A 14,890-nucleotide genomic window follows, 5' to 3' on the forward strand; every position below is an offset into this window, starting at 1 on the left:
AGCTTGCGAGCAGGGCCCTCCTACCTCTGTGTTGGTTTGTTTCTACCCAGTTCGTTTTATCACTGTTGTTTCCAATTGTAAAGCGCAATGGAATATGCTGCGCTATATAAGTAGCTTTAAATAAATAATAGTCGACATGGACACCATATCGGTGCACTGCGTCCCCTCACTTGGCTCTCTGCTCTCGCCATGCTTCGGGCACGGTGCCTTGCTACGCTTGGCACACTGTTCTATTCCCCCTCCATGCCTGTCGGCTCAACAACAAAAAAACATGTCGACCTTATGCATGTATCACGAGCCTGTCAACCTTAGGCATGTCAACCTTATTCTGTGGCAACCTAAGGCCTGTCGACCTTCAGAGGTCAAACCAATGTATGTCAACCTCAATTGTGTCGCCGTAACGACCATATCCCATGGGTTTTTGCAGCTAGTCTACTGTGTAAGCAGCAGCAGTTTCAAAATTTCAATGTTAATTGCAATAATTATACAGAGCAGCAGATGGCAGCAGTCAGCTCAACCAGCCACAGCAAGGTCAACCAACTACAGGAGGAACACAGAGCCTGCTCCCTTCCCACAATCCCCTCAGTCATGTGACCAGGTAATGCTGCCAGACCAGTAGTACTACAACATGTCTCAGCGGAAGGTGCTTGAGCTGTTCTATGATGTGGTCTCCCCATACTCCTGGCTGGGGTTTGAGGTCTGTATATATTCACACACTGTATAGATAACAACAGCTCAGGAAGCTGCAACCTAACAACAAAGCATGCATGCACTCTGTATGTTAATAAATCTAGTTGTTTTGCACCTATCTGTATTGTATTGTTTTCTTTTCTCCTCTGCCTGTGTCTTTTTCATTATAACATAAATGAGGGTGAGTCAGGAGGCCCCCGTTTTCTGCAAGTCCTCATTTACTTCTTATGCACAAGACAAATGCAATGACATTAGAATTACGCTTCCAAATGTGCGCTGGCTATTGTAAAGGACAGCTGCTGTGAAGCTGCCCACACACTAGTGCAATTTGGGCACATGACTTCAACACATTCCAGTCCCATGGGCATCGGATCGGACGATTATCATGGCTGCCACAAGGATTTGTTGTATCTTGTAGAGCTGAATGTGATTGCATGCAATACATTGGTGTGCAAGAGGACTGCGTACCTCCCAACATGACCCTCTCCAGGAGGGACACAATGCTCTGCTCCTGCACTTTCCTCTTAATGTATCATTGTCATCACCTGTGGTGAAACACCTTTCTTCATGGTAGTCATTCATTAAGAGAAAAACTCCAGAAGCAGAGTAATTTATCCCTCCTGGCATGGGTCATGTTGGAAGGTATGGGACTGTGTATGATGTGTCACATGCAACCCAGTTGGCGCGGTATCGCTTCCGAGGTTTGCATGCAGTACCTCACACTAGTGTATGGGGTATAAACATCCATTCGCAGGGTAGCGTACGGGGGCAAAAAGTTTGTAAATAGATCTCTCCAGCTCTTCTACGTGGATTTATGCTGTGTTTCTCTCTCTGTAATAGGTCCTGTGCCGATATAAGAACGTGTGGAATGTAGATCTTCAGTTGCGTCCTGGGTACCTTGGGGCAATAATGCATGTAGCTGGTATGTAACAGAATATCGATCAGTAACCAAAATCTCAAGGGCATTAGTTATCAATAGTTATTTATATAGCACCCACTTATTCTGCAGCAGCAGTGTAATTCTTCATAAAGTTCTCTTCTGGGATGAGGTAGTGTGACTTCTGCATCACCCAGAATCTCCGTTGCTGGGCATGTGTCAGTATATGAGCCAGTAAGTGCTGTCTCCAGTCTATGGCTGTTGTTATGGGACTTTGAGTTTTACAGATAACAAAAGGGTAAAGTATGTTTCTCTTATGTTCTGCAGCGGTGCTTTCCGTAGCTTATTAATAGCCAGTCCACTCAGTTTAATAAACAAGCATTATTGAGAACTTAGAGTGTTTTATAGTACGAGTGCGTGAGGACAGGGCCAGGGCATGACAAATCCCGGTGACCAGATTGTCCTTCCTGGCAACCAACCAGGACTCCCGACCCCTTGACCCCTCACCCTCCTGCTGCAGGAGGTGAACTCCAATGCATAAGCATCAGCAGGAAGAAGTGGTGGCCTCTGCCGGGGATCAGCGGCAGGCTCGCTGGGGAGAGCAAAGTAGTGGTGGCCGACACTGGGGAGATGGAAAGCCCACCAGTGAACCTCCCGTTCACTGGTGGGCTCTCCACTGGTAAGAAGGACACCTGATTCCTCTCCCCACCCTCTCCTCTTCTACCTCACCCCCTCATCCTGTCACATCACCCTCTCTCACCTTGCCACATGTCATGTCACCCAGTCACCTCACCCACTCTGGCCCGGTCACTTCACCTACTCTTGCCCCCATCACCTTACCCCTCTCACCTCCTGTCACCTCTTGCCCACCTGTCACCCTTTTGCCCCCGTGACCTGACCACTCTCTCTTCACGCCACCCTCTTTTGCCACATGTCACCTCTCTCTCGCACCCCATTACCTCACATCCTGTCCCCTCGCCCCGTTACTCTCATCTGTCACCCCTTCACCTCAACCCCTCTTTGTGGTGCAGGACCTGTAGAGAACAGGGTTTCTGGCAAAGGACCATTGTCGGTCTGATCTCTGATCATTCCCTGCAGCCTCCCTGTGTACTGGTTCCCCAGCAGCACAGCTTATATCAGGATTTGACTAATGTGTTAGTCAGGAAAGGGCTGCATGTGTAGGGGCAGTGACATGTTTGTGGAGTAGGGAGCCATAAGCTGAGAGTTCTGTATGTGCCCATTTATCATAGTTCGCTGGGAACGATCTTACTGCTCTCTTACCAAATCACCTGTATTGATTGGCCATAACAGCTGGTAAACTTATTATTTTTTATACAGGCAACCAACCACCTGCTTTGGTTCCCGCTAGAGGTGCATACATGGGAAGAGACCTAAAGAGACTGTCCAAGTATTTTCAGGTTCCTCTACATGAACCAAGTGATGTCTTCCATGTTATGTTAAAAAAAGGTCAGTCTGTGAATTGAGCTGTAACATGCTGTATTTGTGCCTTAAGCTGGATACACATTGGGGTGTATTCAATGATTTTTGCGAGCAGTGCTGACTGCTCGCTGTCACAGTTCGCACGGTCAGTATTCAACTGACCCCCTGCACGAGCCGGTTCCCTGTCGCTAGGTTTTTGTAGCGACGGAAAAACGGCATGTGCAGCCGCAAAAACAGCGAGGCTCGCAGCTAACTGCCGCGGGCTCCTTGCATTAGCCGCAAGCCTCGCTTTTTGGGGGGAATCCTCACTGTCCTCTGACACATGCGGGGGTTAAATGGCGAGGGTTGCTTATTTTCGGCGATCCCCGCCGTTTTGCCCCATTGACGGCAACATTGAATACGGACCACTGGAGCGATGGCCAATCGCCCCAACATCAGAACGGGTGACCTGGAGCCCAGATTCTGTGTACATAGTATAACGAGTGTTGTGAAGTACTGACCAATCATGTACCGTATTTCATAAGCAGGTTCCATGTGCAGCACATCAAATGTATGGACCACAGGAGCGCGCTATCACCTGTAGACACTGAGCGAAGTCGGTGATTTACTGTTAGAACATGGCAAATCAGACCGACCTTGCTCCATCCAGTGTTTACCCAGATTTAGGTCAGTGACCAGGTTCGTGTTTCCCTAAAACACCATGACAGTAGCAACTTCGCTTCGCACAGCTACAATGTGTTTTTCGGTCTCCAGAAATGTCTTTTTTTTTTTTTCTCTCTTTCAAAGTGACGGTACGTTTCAGCAATTACTGTATATAAGGAACTGTAGAGTAGCTGATCTCCACTAGGCCACTCATTGGAAGGCTTCCGACATCTTCCCCATAGCTTAGATTCCAGAGAATACAGAGTTGACCGACAGTTTGTAAACAAGAGATCCCCGGAAAACAGCTGGAGAGAGCCCAACATTGATTAACCCTTTCAGTGCCAAGTAAATTTGTCAAGAACGGGTGTAAAAATTGCCAAGCAAACATTTTTATTCATCACAATGACCTGTAATGTTTACCTTATATAGGAAATATTATCTTTTTTTGCGCAACATTTTTTATTTGAATTTATATAACAAATGTGAGCGACGCTGGCATTTTTTAGCGGATATTTAGAATATCTCTCAGAGGTTGACACTCGAAAAGTTAACTCTGTTCAAGAACTTCATATTTACAATTTATTTTTTCGATCTTGTTTTTTGTAGCATTGTAGGTGGGTGTTCCTTGTACGTGTACCTGTTTGGTCTTTTGTGCTCCATATAACTAAGATACATTGCATACTGCTAACACAGCTTTACACTTGTTATTTTTACATAAAGAGGGGCATATTTTTTATTGTAATTGATTGGCTGCGTGCTCTGTAAAGACACAAGACCATAAGATTCCTAACCCAAGGTAACCAATGATTTATCTTCCTCCATTCTCCGTTTCCTCTATAACATGTCAGAGTGTATTTCACAGGGAGCATGTCGGCCATGCGGTTTGTCACTGCTGTTCAGATGTCACATCCAGAATTCCTAGAGTCAGTTTCCCGGGAGCTGTGGGTACGGATATGGTCTGAGGTTGGTGCTTTCCTTACTGAAGTCTTCCTCTAATTCCACATTTCTAGCTCACTATAAAATCTTAGGTTTTTATTTCTGATGTTATTGTGTTCCAACAGGATAAGGATATTACAGAACCGGAGAGTATACTGGAGGTAATTGCACTGTTTTTCATTTATATTTGTTTATTCAATGTTCCTAACATTTTTCATAGGTGCAGATCTGCACTGAAATAGTATCAACCAATCCAACATCACCTTTCATTGTCGTGCAGTACAGCAAAGAAAACCAATAAAATGTTCGCTTGGCAATTCTGTTTTTTGGCCGAATTGCTCCTTTGAGAAATGTTGGTGAAGAATCCTCTGAATGAAGCTGCTGTACAGTGGAATCCTGATTATTTGTGAGCTCTCTCATTAACTGCATTGCAGATTAACCGGGCAGCAATCCTTCCTGGTACTAGAGTTTGTACATACAGTACTGTACAGTACTCGGGACTAGGCTGTGCATGTACATGTCTGGCGCACCCCTACAGACACCCTCATACGTACTCTATGGGACTTTCCACATTGGCTCTTTAGAGGGCACACTATCCATATCACCAGTACAATAGTGTAGGTACTCCTAGATGTCATTTTGTATTAACCGTAATTTAAATGATCCAGCCAATCCCTTTCCTTGTTCACTTTGGATAATTGGGGTTCTACTGTACAATATTTTTCATTTATTTTACATGTCATTCTCCCATCTCCTCCCCGTCTTAAGTACATAACATGCACAAGAACTGAATCACATTCTTCAGGTGCTGCTGTTAGTGGCATTAACAATAATTAATAGATTATTTAATTATAGGGCACTTGGCTGCTTTTCAATATGTTTTCTTTTCCATCCTGTGTGATAATATGCTCTGTACTCTTGCAGGCTGCTAGAAAGGCCGGGATGCCGGAAGATCAGGCTAAGCAGGTGCTGAGCACAATATCTTCCCCAGAGGTTAAGAACAAACTGAAGGAGACTACAGAGAAAGCTTTGGCTTATGGGGTAAGCACTGAGGAGTGGGATTTATCGAGTGATCGTCTTAGGTCACAATTAAATGCTACTGTATGTCCCACTGCAGGAGGGACAGATGTAACATGTGCAGAGAGAGTTCTATTTGAGTGGGGTGTCTTAGACTGAATTCTAAATTGCAGTAAAAGTATAAAGCAGTCAGTATTTACCCTGCACAGAAACAAAATCACTCGCCAAAATCTAACTCTCTCTGCACATGTTACATCTGCCACACCTGCAGTGCAGTATGGTTTTGCCCATCTTGAGAACAAATTTGTCCTGTGATCAGGTCTGAATTATGCACTATATTGTATCAAAAATACTTCTTTGTGGTTCCACAACTCCTTGTTTTAGTTAATTTGTTTTTGTGAGTTTTTCGTACTTACTTGAAGATTAATGTGGCTTCCATATTGTATATTCAGTATTTTGTGTTTAAAGGCCCCGATACACTGCAGCGATTTGGGATGATCACCTGTTCCTGTTGGATCAGGCTGATCAGCCCAAATCGGATGCCTTTCATGTACGATGCGTGGTCCTGTGCGCATCAGACCTGAGTCGGAGGTCAGAACTGTATGCAAGTCCGGCCTACAGTAGGACCCCCATCCTGGTGGTGGGGAACAGGGGTGGCATCCGATACATCACATGTGAAAGGACCACTTGCGATGTATTGCATGCAATCCTACTGCCCAGGAAGGTCCTGGGCGGCTGGCCATGCACTGCTGCGATACATCGCAGTATTGTGTGGCCACCCTTACAGTCAATGCTGCCAGGAGACTTCAAAACTTTTTAGTTATAGAAATTGTAAATGATTATTATTAAATACTTCTAAGTTAATGGATTTAATTAACTTCTTAATTGTTTTGGCAGCCTTGTCTGAAAGGGTTACTCCCTATATATAAACACAGATAACTGGAAAGAGAAATAGTCAGTAATACAATTCGGTACTTGTGTAATAACTAGGCACCCGATTTTTTGATCGGGTCGGAAAAATCGCATCACGACCAAATCGCATGCGATGGACACGATTTTTCCATAGGATTCAATGTTAAATGGTCCTTTTCATATCCCCACTATCCAAGTGGGCATGGAGTTGATTTTATATAGCGTGGCGAGCGCAGCGAGCCAACGAGCCCGAAGCGTGGCGAGCGGACGCGGAATACATTTTAAGTAATCCGCATCCCCTCGCGGGGCTCGCTACGCTCGCCATGCTTCGGGCTCAGTGGCTCGCATACAATCTATTGCATTGGGCGCCCAGATATTACACAAGTACCTACAATTCTGTTATAAGTAACATCAGGCAATGCTAATAGCAGTTTGTGTTGCATTGCAGCATAGTCCGAGTGTGTGCGCTGTTTCGCTAATTGCTACATTTCTGTTCTAGTCTCATTGTCTTTTTTGCTCTTTGCTCCCTCTGCTGTATTACAGGTTTTCGGTATGCCTTCTATTGTGGCTCATATAAATGACAGGCCCCAGCTGTATTTTGGATCCGATCGCTTTGAACTTCTAGCGCATGAACTGGGTCAGTATCAACCTTTGCATCTATTCATCAATCAAGAGTATTTTCAAATAATAATCCTTAACATTATTGTGAAGATACTTTTATATGTAATGGTTAACTGCACAATCTTTCACAGCACGCCCAGAAATAATAGTGTAATAGAGAACCCATTATTTATTTATTCAATAGTAGTCGATGGCTAAAAAAGGTCCTGGCAAGTCATGAGGAGGTGTAGCCAGGAGTCCTTTCTGAATATATGACTGCACCCCCCATATTGTAAATGAATACACTGGGTAGAGTAGTATCAGGGCCAAATACACGAATTAGCAGCCTGTACATAAATAAGATTCGCCATACTCCTCTGATCAATGTTTTTATGAAAAAAATTATATTTAAGGTACATACACACTGGGTGATTTTGCCCATCATGTATTCAGCCTGATGATGGGAAAAATCGCTTGGCTGAAAATCGTCCTGTGCATACAAACTGAGCGACTTTCCCGGGGGTGGACGGCTTTCCATAGCAGGACGCTATGGAAAGCCGTCCACCCCATCGCTTATCTGCTGGTAATACCAGCAGATGAGTGGTGTCCGGCAGCAATAATGCGGGAGGGCGCATCACCGATCATCGTTGCCCCGTACACACTGGGCAGCTTTTGGAGCTGAAAGCAGCTCAGATGACAAAACTAAGCTGTAGTAGGTGCGCTATCATCTTATGCGTATTGTAGTGCAGCATCTATGTCATCTGGAGCACAACTCGCACAACATAAGCATATTTGAAACGCTGCGTCTGGAATCCAAAGCTGGTAACAGGGGTTCTATGGGGTGATAGATGACGGGTTGTTGTCCTCAAGTGAGGGAGATTGTCAGGCTGGGAGATCTGTGATGTCAGTAGCTGCTGCATTCTGCCTGTCGTGTAGGAAGGCTTGAGCATCATCGGGGGTGGAAAAGTCATAGTGGGAGTCCTCTATGAATATCCTCAACCGGGCTGGGTACATGAGGGCAAACTTTGTGTTCTCAGCTACTAGCTTTGATCAGATCAGTGTAAAGGCCTTACGTGACTTTGATAATTCTACAGAAAAGTCCTGAAACAACCGAATCTTGTGACCTTCCCACATCAAGTTCTGGATTCTTCTGGAAGCTTTCCAGATAGCAATCTTGTGTAGGAAGTAAAGACAGCGGAAAAGGACGACTCTGGGTCTTGTGTCGTTAGGCCTGGGTGGTGGGCCCACCCTGCGAACTCTTTCCACTACTAGGTCTTTGCATTCTTCCACTATACCCAGTAATTGTGGGAGGGATACAGTTACAAAGGAGGACAGTGTTGGCCCCTTCACACTTTCAGGGAGACCTACTATTCTTATATTATTCCTTCTAGTGTGATTTTCCATTGCATCTAGTTTATTCCAAAGTTGGTAGTTCTCTCTCTGTAGCTTGATGACCTCTCTCTGGACAGTAGCCATATCATAATGCAGTGCACCCACCCTGTTTTCAGTGTCCGCTACTCTAACCTGCAGCTGCTGTATTTGTGCAGATATTTCTGATACAGCTTTAGAGAGCAGCGAGGGCATAGTGGCTTTAATAGCCTCCACTATGTCTCCATAGGATTCAGGGGAGTCAGGGTTGCGGCGTACCTGGGGGAGATCAGCATGAATCTGGGGAGCTGCCACTTTTTTTGAAGCAGGAGATAGGGGTGAGGGATCGTCCTCGGGCGTCATGTTGGATTCGGCTGCTTTGCTGCTGCGGCTTGCCGGCGTTCCCCACCGCCGAGTGTTGTCCATGGGTCCTCCGCTGTGTCCTGCAGGGGCTGTGGGTGTTTGGAAGCCCGGTAAGGGCTCCTAATTGCGGGTGAGTCGGGTGTGGAGCGGAGCAGCGTGTTCAAGCTGCTGCCTGCATGAACCCGGAAACCGGAAGTGCATATGGTTCATTTTAAATGTTACATTATTGTTCTTAATATTGTGTGTAATAAATATTGTTACATTGTAATATCAGCGCTGCTTCATTTTTATTTATTTATTTTGATAAAAAATGTACCTATAGGCTGATGTTGTCCTTTCCTCATTGGGGACGGTATATTTATCTACATTTGGGTATAAATCCAACAAAAGGATGTTCGTAAGTCCCAAAGATTAGAAGGTCAGCCACTGTCTCTATGCAGGATCATTCTCACTTCAACTTAGACCATACTTGCCTACTTTTGAAAAGTAGTTTCAGGGAGATTATCGTTGGTAGTAGAATTTTGCACAGAGCACCATTGAGGGGGCGTGTCAGGCTCCACCCAAAGGGTGTGTCTAGTTCCATATATGGAGAGATTGAGAAAAAAGATTGTGGACGAGGCACCTAGAAGCGTGGGTGTGCACTGCTACATCTGAGAGAAATCTTGTAAAATGACTCAAATGTAGATGAGCCCAAAGCAGTTAGTAAGAGCTACTATACTTGGTAAAGTGTTGGGAAATGGTGCTGATAATTCAATGTAAATGTATCTCTCATTCCTTTATTTCCCCAACAATGTAACAATGTAATGTGGGCTAGGTGACATGAGGGAGATTGCTAGACTAATGAGGGAGAGAGGGAGATTGCTGCTATTTTAGGGAGTCTCCTGCAGAATGCAGGAGGGTAGGCATCCATGACTTAGATCAGTGGTTCCCAACCCTGGTCCTCAAGTACTCCCAACAGTGCACCTTTCCAGGTCACCCAGCAGGTGTACTCATTATTCAGACACATTTTAAAAGAGCCACAGTTGGAGCTAATTATGTCACTTGTGATTCTGTGTGGAGACCTGGAAAACGTGCACTGTTGAGAACCACTGACTTGAGGACCAGGGTTGGGAACCACTGACTTAGACGTTAACTCGCATATTAAATATAAAACAAAACAGTTCTGGTGTGTGATATTTCCTCACAAAGTCGTACGTAGTCCTAGTGTGGCACTGTACATATAGCAGTTATTGTTGTACCATATATTCACTCACATAACATATAGAAATTATGGGGTTGAAAATGCATACCAATGTGAGACAATCCTGTTCTGTCCAAAAATGCATGATGAATATAAGCAAAGGTGCACCTATCATAAATCACAAGTCCCGGACACTTGCTTCAGAAGAATGCCCCCGCCGCTCTAATTCTGCCACTCCCCTTCAACAAAATCTGCACTGGCTCCCATTCCCCTACAGAATCCTCTTCAAACACCTTACACTCACATACAGGGCCATCTCTAATTCCATTGCTCCATATATCTCTAACCTCATCTCCATTCATACACCCTCCCGCCCTCTATGGTCGGCTGACGACTGTCGTCTCTCCTCCACACTGATCAGTACTTCCCATACTAGAGTACAGGACTTTGCCCGTGCTGCACCCCTTCAGTGGAACGCACTCCCTCGCTCCATTAGACTCTCCCCGACCTTGCAAAGCTTCAAACGGGCACTGAAAACTCACCTATTTATTAAAGCATACCCTTCCACTGCATAAACCAGCTGGTTCTCCGACCCCTTGCCTGTTTACATCCTGCTATCTAACCACCACCCACTCGCTTGCACCTCTTGTAATCTGTCTGTCTCCCCTTCCTACTAGATTGTAAGATCCTTTGAGCAGGGCCCTCTTCCCTCCTGTTGTCAAAGCCCACTTCTCTTCACATTTCACTCACAGCTCTGCTAAACTCCAACACTCAGTGACCATCTTCGTCTGCATCCTCATCTCCATCATTGGCCTCAAGCCTCTAGTTGTATGTTGATTGGGTCCTCACTACTTACATTTAAGCTGTAATGTGTATTGAACTGTGGTGCTCTTATTTGTACTGTATTTTTGTTATTTATTCAATGTTATGCCAAGTTTTGTCTCCCTGTATTGTTCCTTTGTACGGCGCTGCGAAACACTTGTGGCGCCTTATAAATAAAATAATAATAATAATAATAATAATACTATAGATGGTAGCGATTGTCAGTAGCAGAGATTCAGCCAAGTCCTGCTTACACACAATACATTCTTTTGCTTGTATTTGCTGTTGCAGATTGCTTACATCTATAGCAGGATGGCGGATCATTCTGAAGCTAGAGGCTGTAACTTTGGATTTTATGATAAGCACGCCTTTGCATATATTTGGGCATTTATGGACAGAAAAGGATTGGTGATTTCTGTGTTCTCATCGTTATATATGATGGTCTCTAGATGCTCAGATAACCCCCTGCATAGTGCTGCATGCAGGCGGGTTTTCTGAGCATCTAGAGATCTCCGATGGCTATGTCCGGTCCAACAAATACTGTAGCTAGAGCAGTGGTTCCCAAACCATACATGCCTACCATCCCGCATTCAGTGGGAGGCTCCCGACTTCCATGTCAGCCTCCCGCTGCCCCGCAAACCTACCGGCACCTCCCGGTTTTTGGGGTCACTGTGACCGAATCCGGGCTGCGCATGTGCGCCGGGGGCGGGGCCTGCACGCTAAATCATCACAGCCGGCCACCGCAGGGTTGTGGATAAACATGTCCGAGCTGCTGCCACAGTCAGGGACAGGAAGTGTGTGGATGGGAGGAGCAGGGAAGTCAGCAGCAGCCGCCAGGGCTTTCGAGGTTGTCCACGCCCACCATACTCCGTGCATCAGACTGCTGCTCTCCCGGCTCTGTCCTGTCACCCGGCTGCCCTATGCTGCTTCCCCCACCACCACACAGACTGCTCCCATCACCCTGCAGGGTCCCTGCACTCCCCTGGAAGGAGCAACACAGGCAGGTGCTTGGGAGTGGGGCTGTAATATGAGGGAGTAACTGTGCGCACATGGTGTAATGTGTTTGTGTGGGGGGAGGGGGCTGTGTATATAATGCATTGTGTAATGTGTTGTGTGGGGGAGGGGGGCTGTGTATATAATGCATTGTGTAATGTGTTTGTGTGGGGGGAGGGGGCTGTGTATATAATGCATTGTGTAATGGGTTTATGTGGGGGGAGGGGGCTGTGTATAATGTAATATTGGGGTGTGTATAATGTAATATGGGTTGAGCTGTGTATAATGTAATAATGTGCTGTGTGTTATATGGTGTGGCTGTGTACAATAGACTATGTGCCTGATTCAGACCTGTTCACTAGGTTGCGTATATTTGCAGCCTAGCGAGCAGGTAAACGCAATTCAACATCACGCCAAACGTGATCAATATGATGCCCTACGATGGAAATCTTGGGCGCCGTGATAATACACAAGTACCGGGGGAATATTATAGGGCATCAAGGCACCATGCGTAAAGCGGTACACCCCAAAAAGTTATCAAAAAAACCATGTCGACCGTTTGCTTGTGTCAACCTTTGTCGGTGTCGACCAATAGTGGTTGACCTAATGACTGTCGACCTTTTTGCTGTCGACAAGTCGACCCATACCCAGTCATATCTACAGACAAGGGCATGGCTGCCTGTGACAGAGAGGAAAAAGGAAGGAGAACAGCTGAGAGTAGGGAATACACTCAGGGCTAGATGCACTAAGCTTCAAAAGTGATAAAATGGAGAGTGATAAACAGCCAGTCAATCAGCTCCTACTTGCCATGTCACAGACTGTGTTTGAAAAATGTCAAGCAGGAGCTGATTGGCTGGTAGTTTATCACTCTCCATTTTATCACTTTTGAAGCTTACTGCATCTGGTTCTCAGAAAGCGCGGGATACGCCCCCTTTTCAACTCTTTCCAAGCCTTGATACTAGTCAAGAAGTTGTCTATAGCCACCAATCAGCTTCTGCCTATCATTTTATAGAATGTACTTGATAAACGAATACTGGTTGCCACGTGCAACTTCTCCACTAGGCCACTCATTAAAGGCTTCAGACATCTTCCCCATAGTTACCAACAGTCTGTAAATAGAGATCACCAGAAAATAGCTGGAGAGAGCCCAACATTGATTAACCGTTTGAGTGCCAAGTGAATGTCAATATAGGTGTGAAAATTGCCAAGCAAACATTTTTATTCATCATAATGGCCTGTAATGTTTACCTTATATAGGAAATGTAATCTATTTTTACACATTTGGGATTTGAATTGATATAACAAATGTGAGCGACGCTGGTATTTTTAGCATATATTTTGAACATCTTTCAAAGATGTTGGCACTCAAAGGGTTAAGTTTGAACTGAAATCAATCAAAAATCAACCTTTTGTAAATATAGGTGATGCCTAGCACCAGTGACCCGTAACATAGCGATGTAGTGTAGCAACTTTATCTTTCAATGTGCTTCTTATTTACATTGCATAAGCATCAAAAACACATCTCAATCTTTACCAGAGATAACTGTAACTTTAGCCACATAAGAATCCATTTTAACATGTACAATGGTTACATGGATGGTGTAATGGTTAGCATTACTGCCTCACAGCACTGAGGTCATGGGTTTGATTCCCACCATGGCCCTAACTGTGCAGAGTTTGTATATTCTCCCCGTACTTGCGTGGGTTTCCTCCGGTTTCCCCCCTCGATCCAAAAATATACAGGTAGGCTAGATGGCTCCCGACAAAATTAACCCTAGAATGTCTTTGTGTGCATGTACATGTGGTAGGGAATATAGATTGTAAGCTCCATGGGGCAGGGACTGATGGGAATGTTCAAATATTCCCTGTAAAGCGCTGCGGAATATGTGTGCGCTATATAAGAAACTTAATAAATAAATAAAGTTCCATATGAAGTTTCCATAGGAAACTTGGCGTACAGAGGCCGCTGCATCGTAGCATTTGGTATACAGATTCCGACACAGTCGTACACAGATGTACAAGTGTCAAATATCAGTGCAGTCGCATTGCAAAGGAAGTATTAATTACATTTTTGATTACAGTAACAATTAGCTCGGTCTCTTATTTTTATATTAGGAATGGCAAGAATATTCCCAAATATGTATAATGTGTGTATATTTTATGTGTTCATTTCATTTTCACAGCCAGCTACTATACACAGCCTGGTTGTATTTTCATACTGTGTAAGAATCCTCGGATAATGGAAATAAAAGTGAAGAGGAGAAAGTTCTCCCTTCTCACACAGTGTAATATCCTATATCTCACCTTTTCTTGTAGGTGAACAATGGCTCGGACCAGTGCCTCAAAAACCCAGACTGTGAAACCGCAAAGAGAGGAAGACACTGGCACACGAGGTTGGGGCTATTGGCAGAGTTGAAGCCAACCACAAGCTGAGACTTACTGAACGGATAGTTCAGCAATAATATGTTGCCGAATTACATCATTACTGTATGTGGTGTTTTTAGTCCCCATAAATGTTAAATTGGCTTATACCAGTATATTAATTAAACCTACACAGTTACTGAAATCCAAGCTATAGATCGCAATGATGGACCACTGGTTTAATCTGGTGTTAAGCCATTCAAGTTTAGGAATGTCTGTTCTAGAACTGCCACCAATTCTGCCTTAGGTAATAAATTCAGCCTGCATAGTATATTGAGAATTGACATTCGTGTAATTTTCTATTAAATGACACCATTGTTGATCATATCTGCTGGGTAGCACAGATCTCTTAAGGCCCCCATACACTAGCCGATTTTGGTCAGATTTAGGCCAGATCAGTCGGATCTGGCCTAAATCGGACCAAAATCGGCTAGTTTTGATGTCCCCTCAGATCCGATGCGCGGTCCCGTGCGCGTCGGGTGGTCGGACCTGCTGCACGTCCGACCACCCGACTTGGGACCTAGTGGGGCGGTGCGGCGGTGGAAGGAGCAGGGGGGGCTGGGGACGCTGCGAGGGACACGGGCGGCATAGAGCCGGGCGGGGGGAGCCGGGAGCTGTCAGCACTGAAT

The 14,890-nt window shown here is 45.1% G+C and overlaps 1 protein-coding gene across 1 annotated transcript; it reads left to right on the forward strand.

Annotated features, from left to right (window-relative positions):
* Positions 1-544: 544 nt before the first annotated feature.
* Positions 545-14,588, forward strand: LOC146009103 (glutathione S-transferase kappa 1-like). Its single transcript, XM_083149161.1, has 8 exons — positions 545-697; positions 1,531-1,612; positions 2,906-3,034; positions 4,512-4,612; positions 4,711-4,746; positions 5,510-5,626; positions 7,058-7,151; positions 14,157-14,588. Exons 1-8 carry the CDS (start codon positions 629-631, stop codon positions 14,198-14,200), a joined length of 672 nt encoding a protein of 223 aa, XP_083005287.1. The 5' UTR covers positions 545-628; the 3' UTR covers positions 14,201-14,588.
* Positions 14,589-14,890: the final 302 nt, after the last annotated feature.

Source organism: Crinia signifera, chromosome 6 (assembly GCF_055691185.1).
Source record: "Crinia signifera chromosome 6, ASM5569118v1, whole genome shotgun sequence".
Taxonomy (NCBI): Eukaryota; Metazoa; Chordata; class Amphibia; order Anura; family Myobatrachidae; genus Crinia; species Crinia signifera.

Bases quoted from the DNA above. Each gene is read 5' to 3' on its own strand.
- LOC146009103 (XM_083149161.1), top strand. From the start codon at position 629: ATGTCTCAGCGGAAGGTGCTTGAGCTGTTCTATGATGTGGTCTCCCCA. The intron at 4,747-5,509 runs GTAATTGCACTG...GTACTCTTGCAG, and splicing joins AACCGGAGAGTATACTGGAG to GCTGCTAGAAAGGCCGGGAT. The intron at 5,627-7,057 runs GTAAGCACTGAG...GCTGTATTACAG, and splicing joins AGAAAGCTTTGGCTTATGGG to GTTTTCGGTATGCCTTCTAT.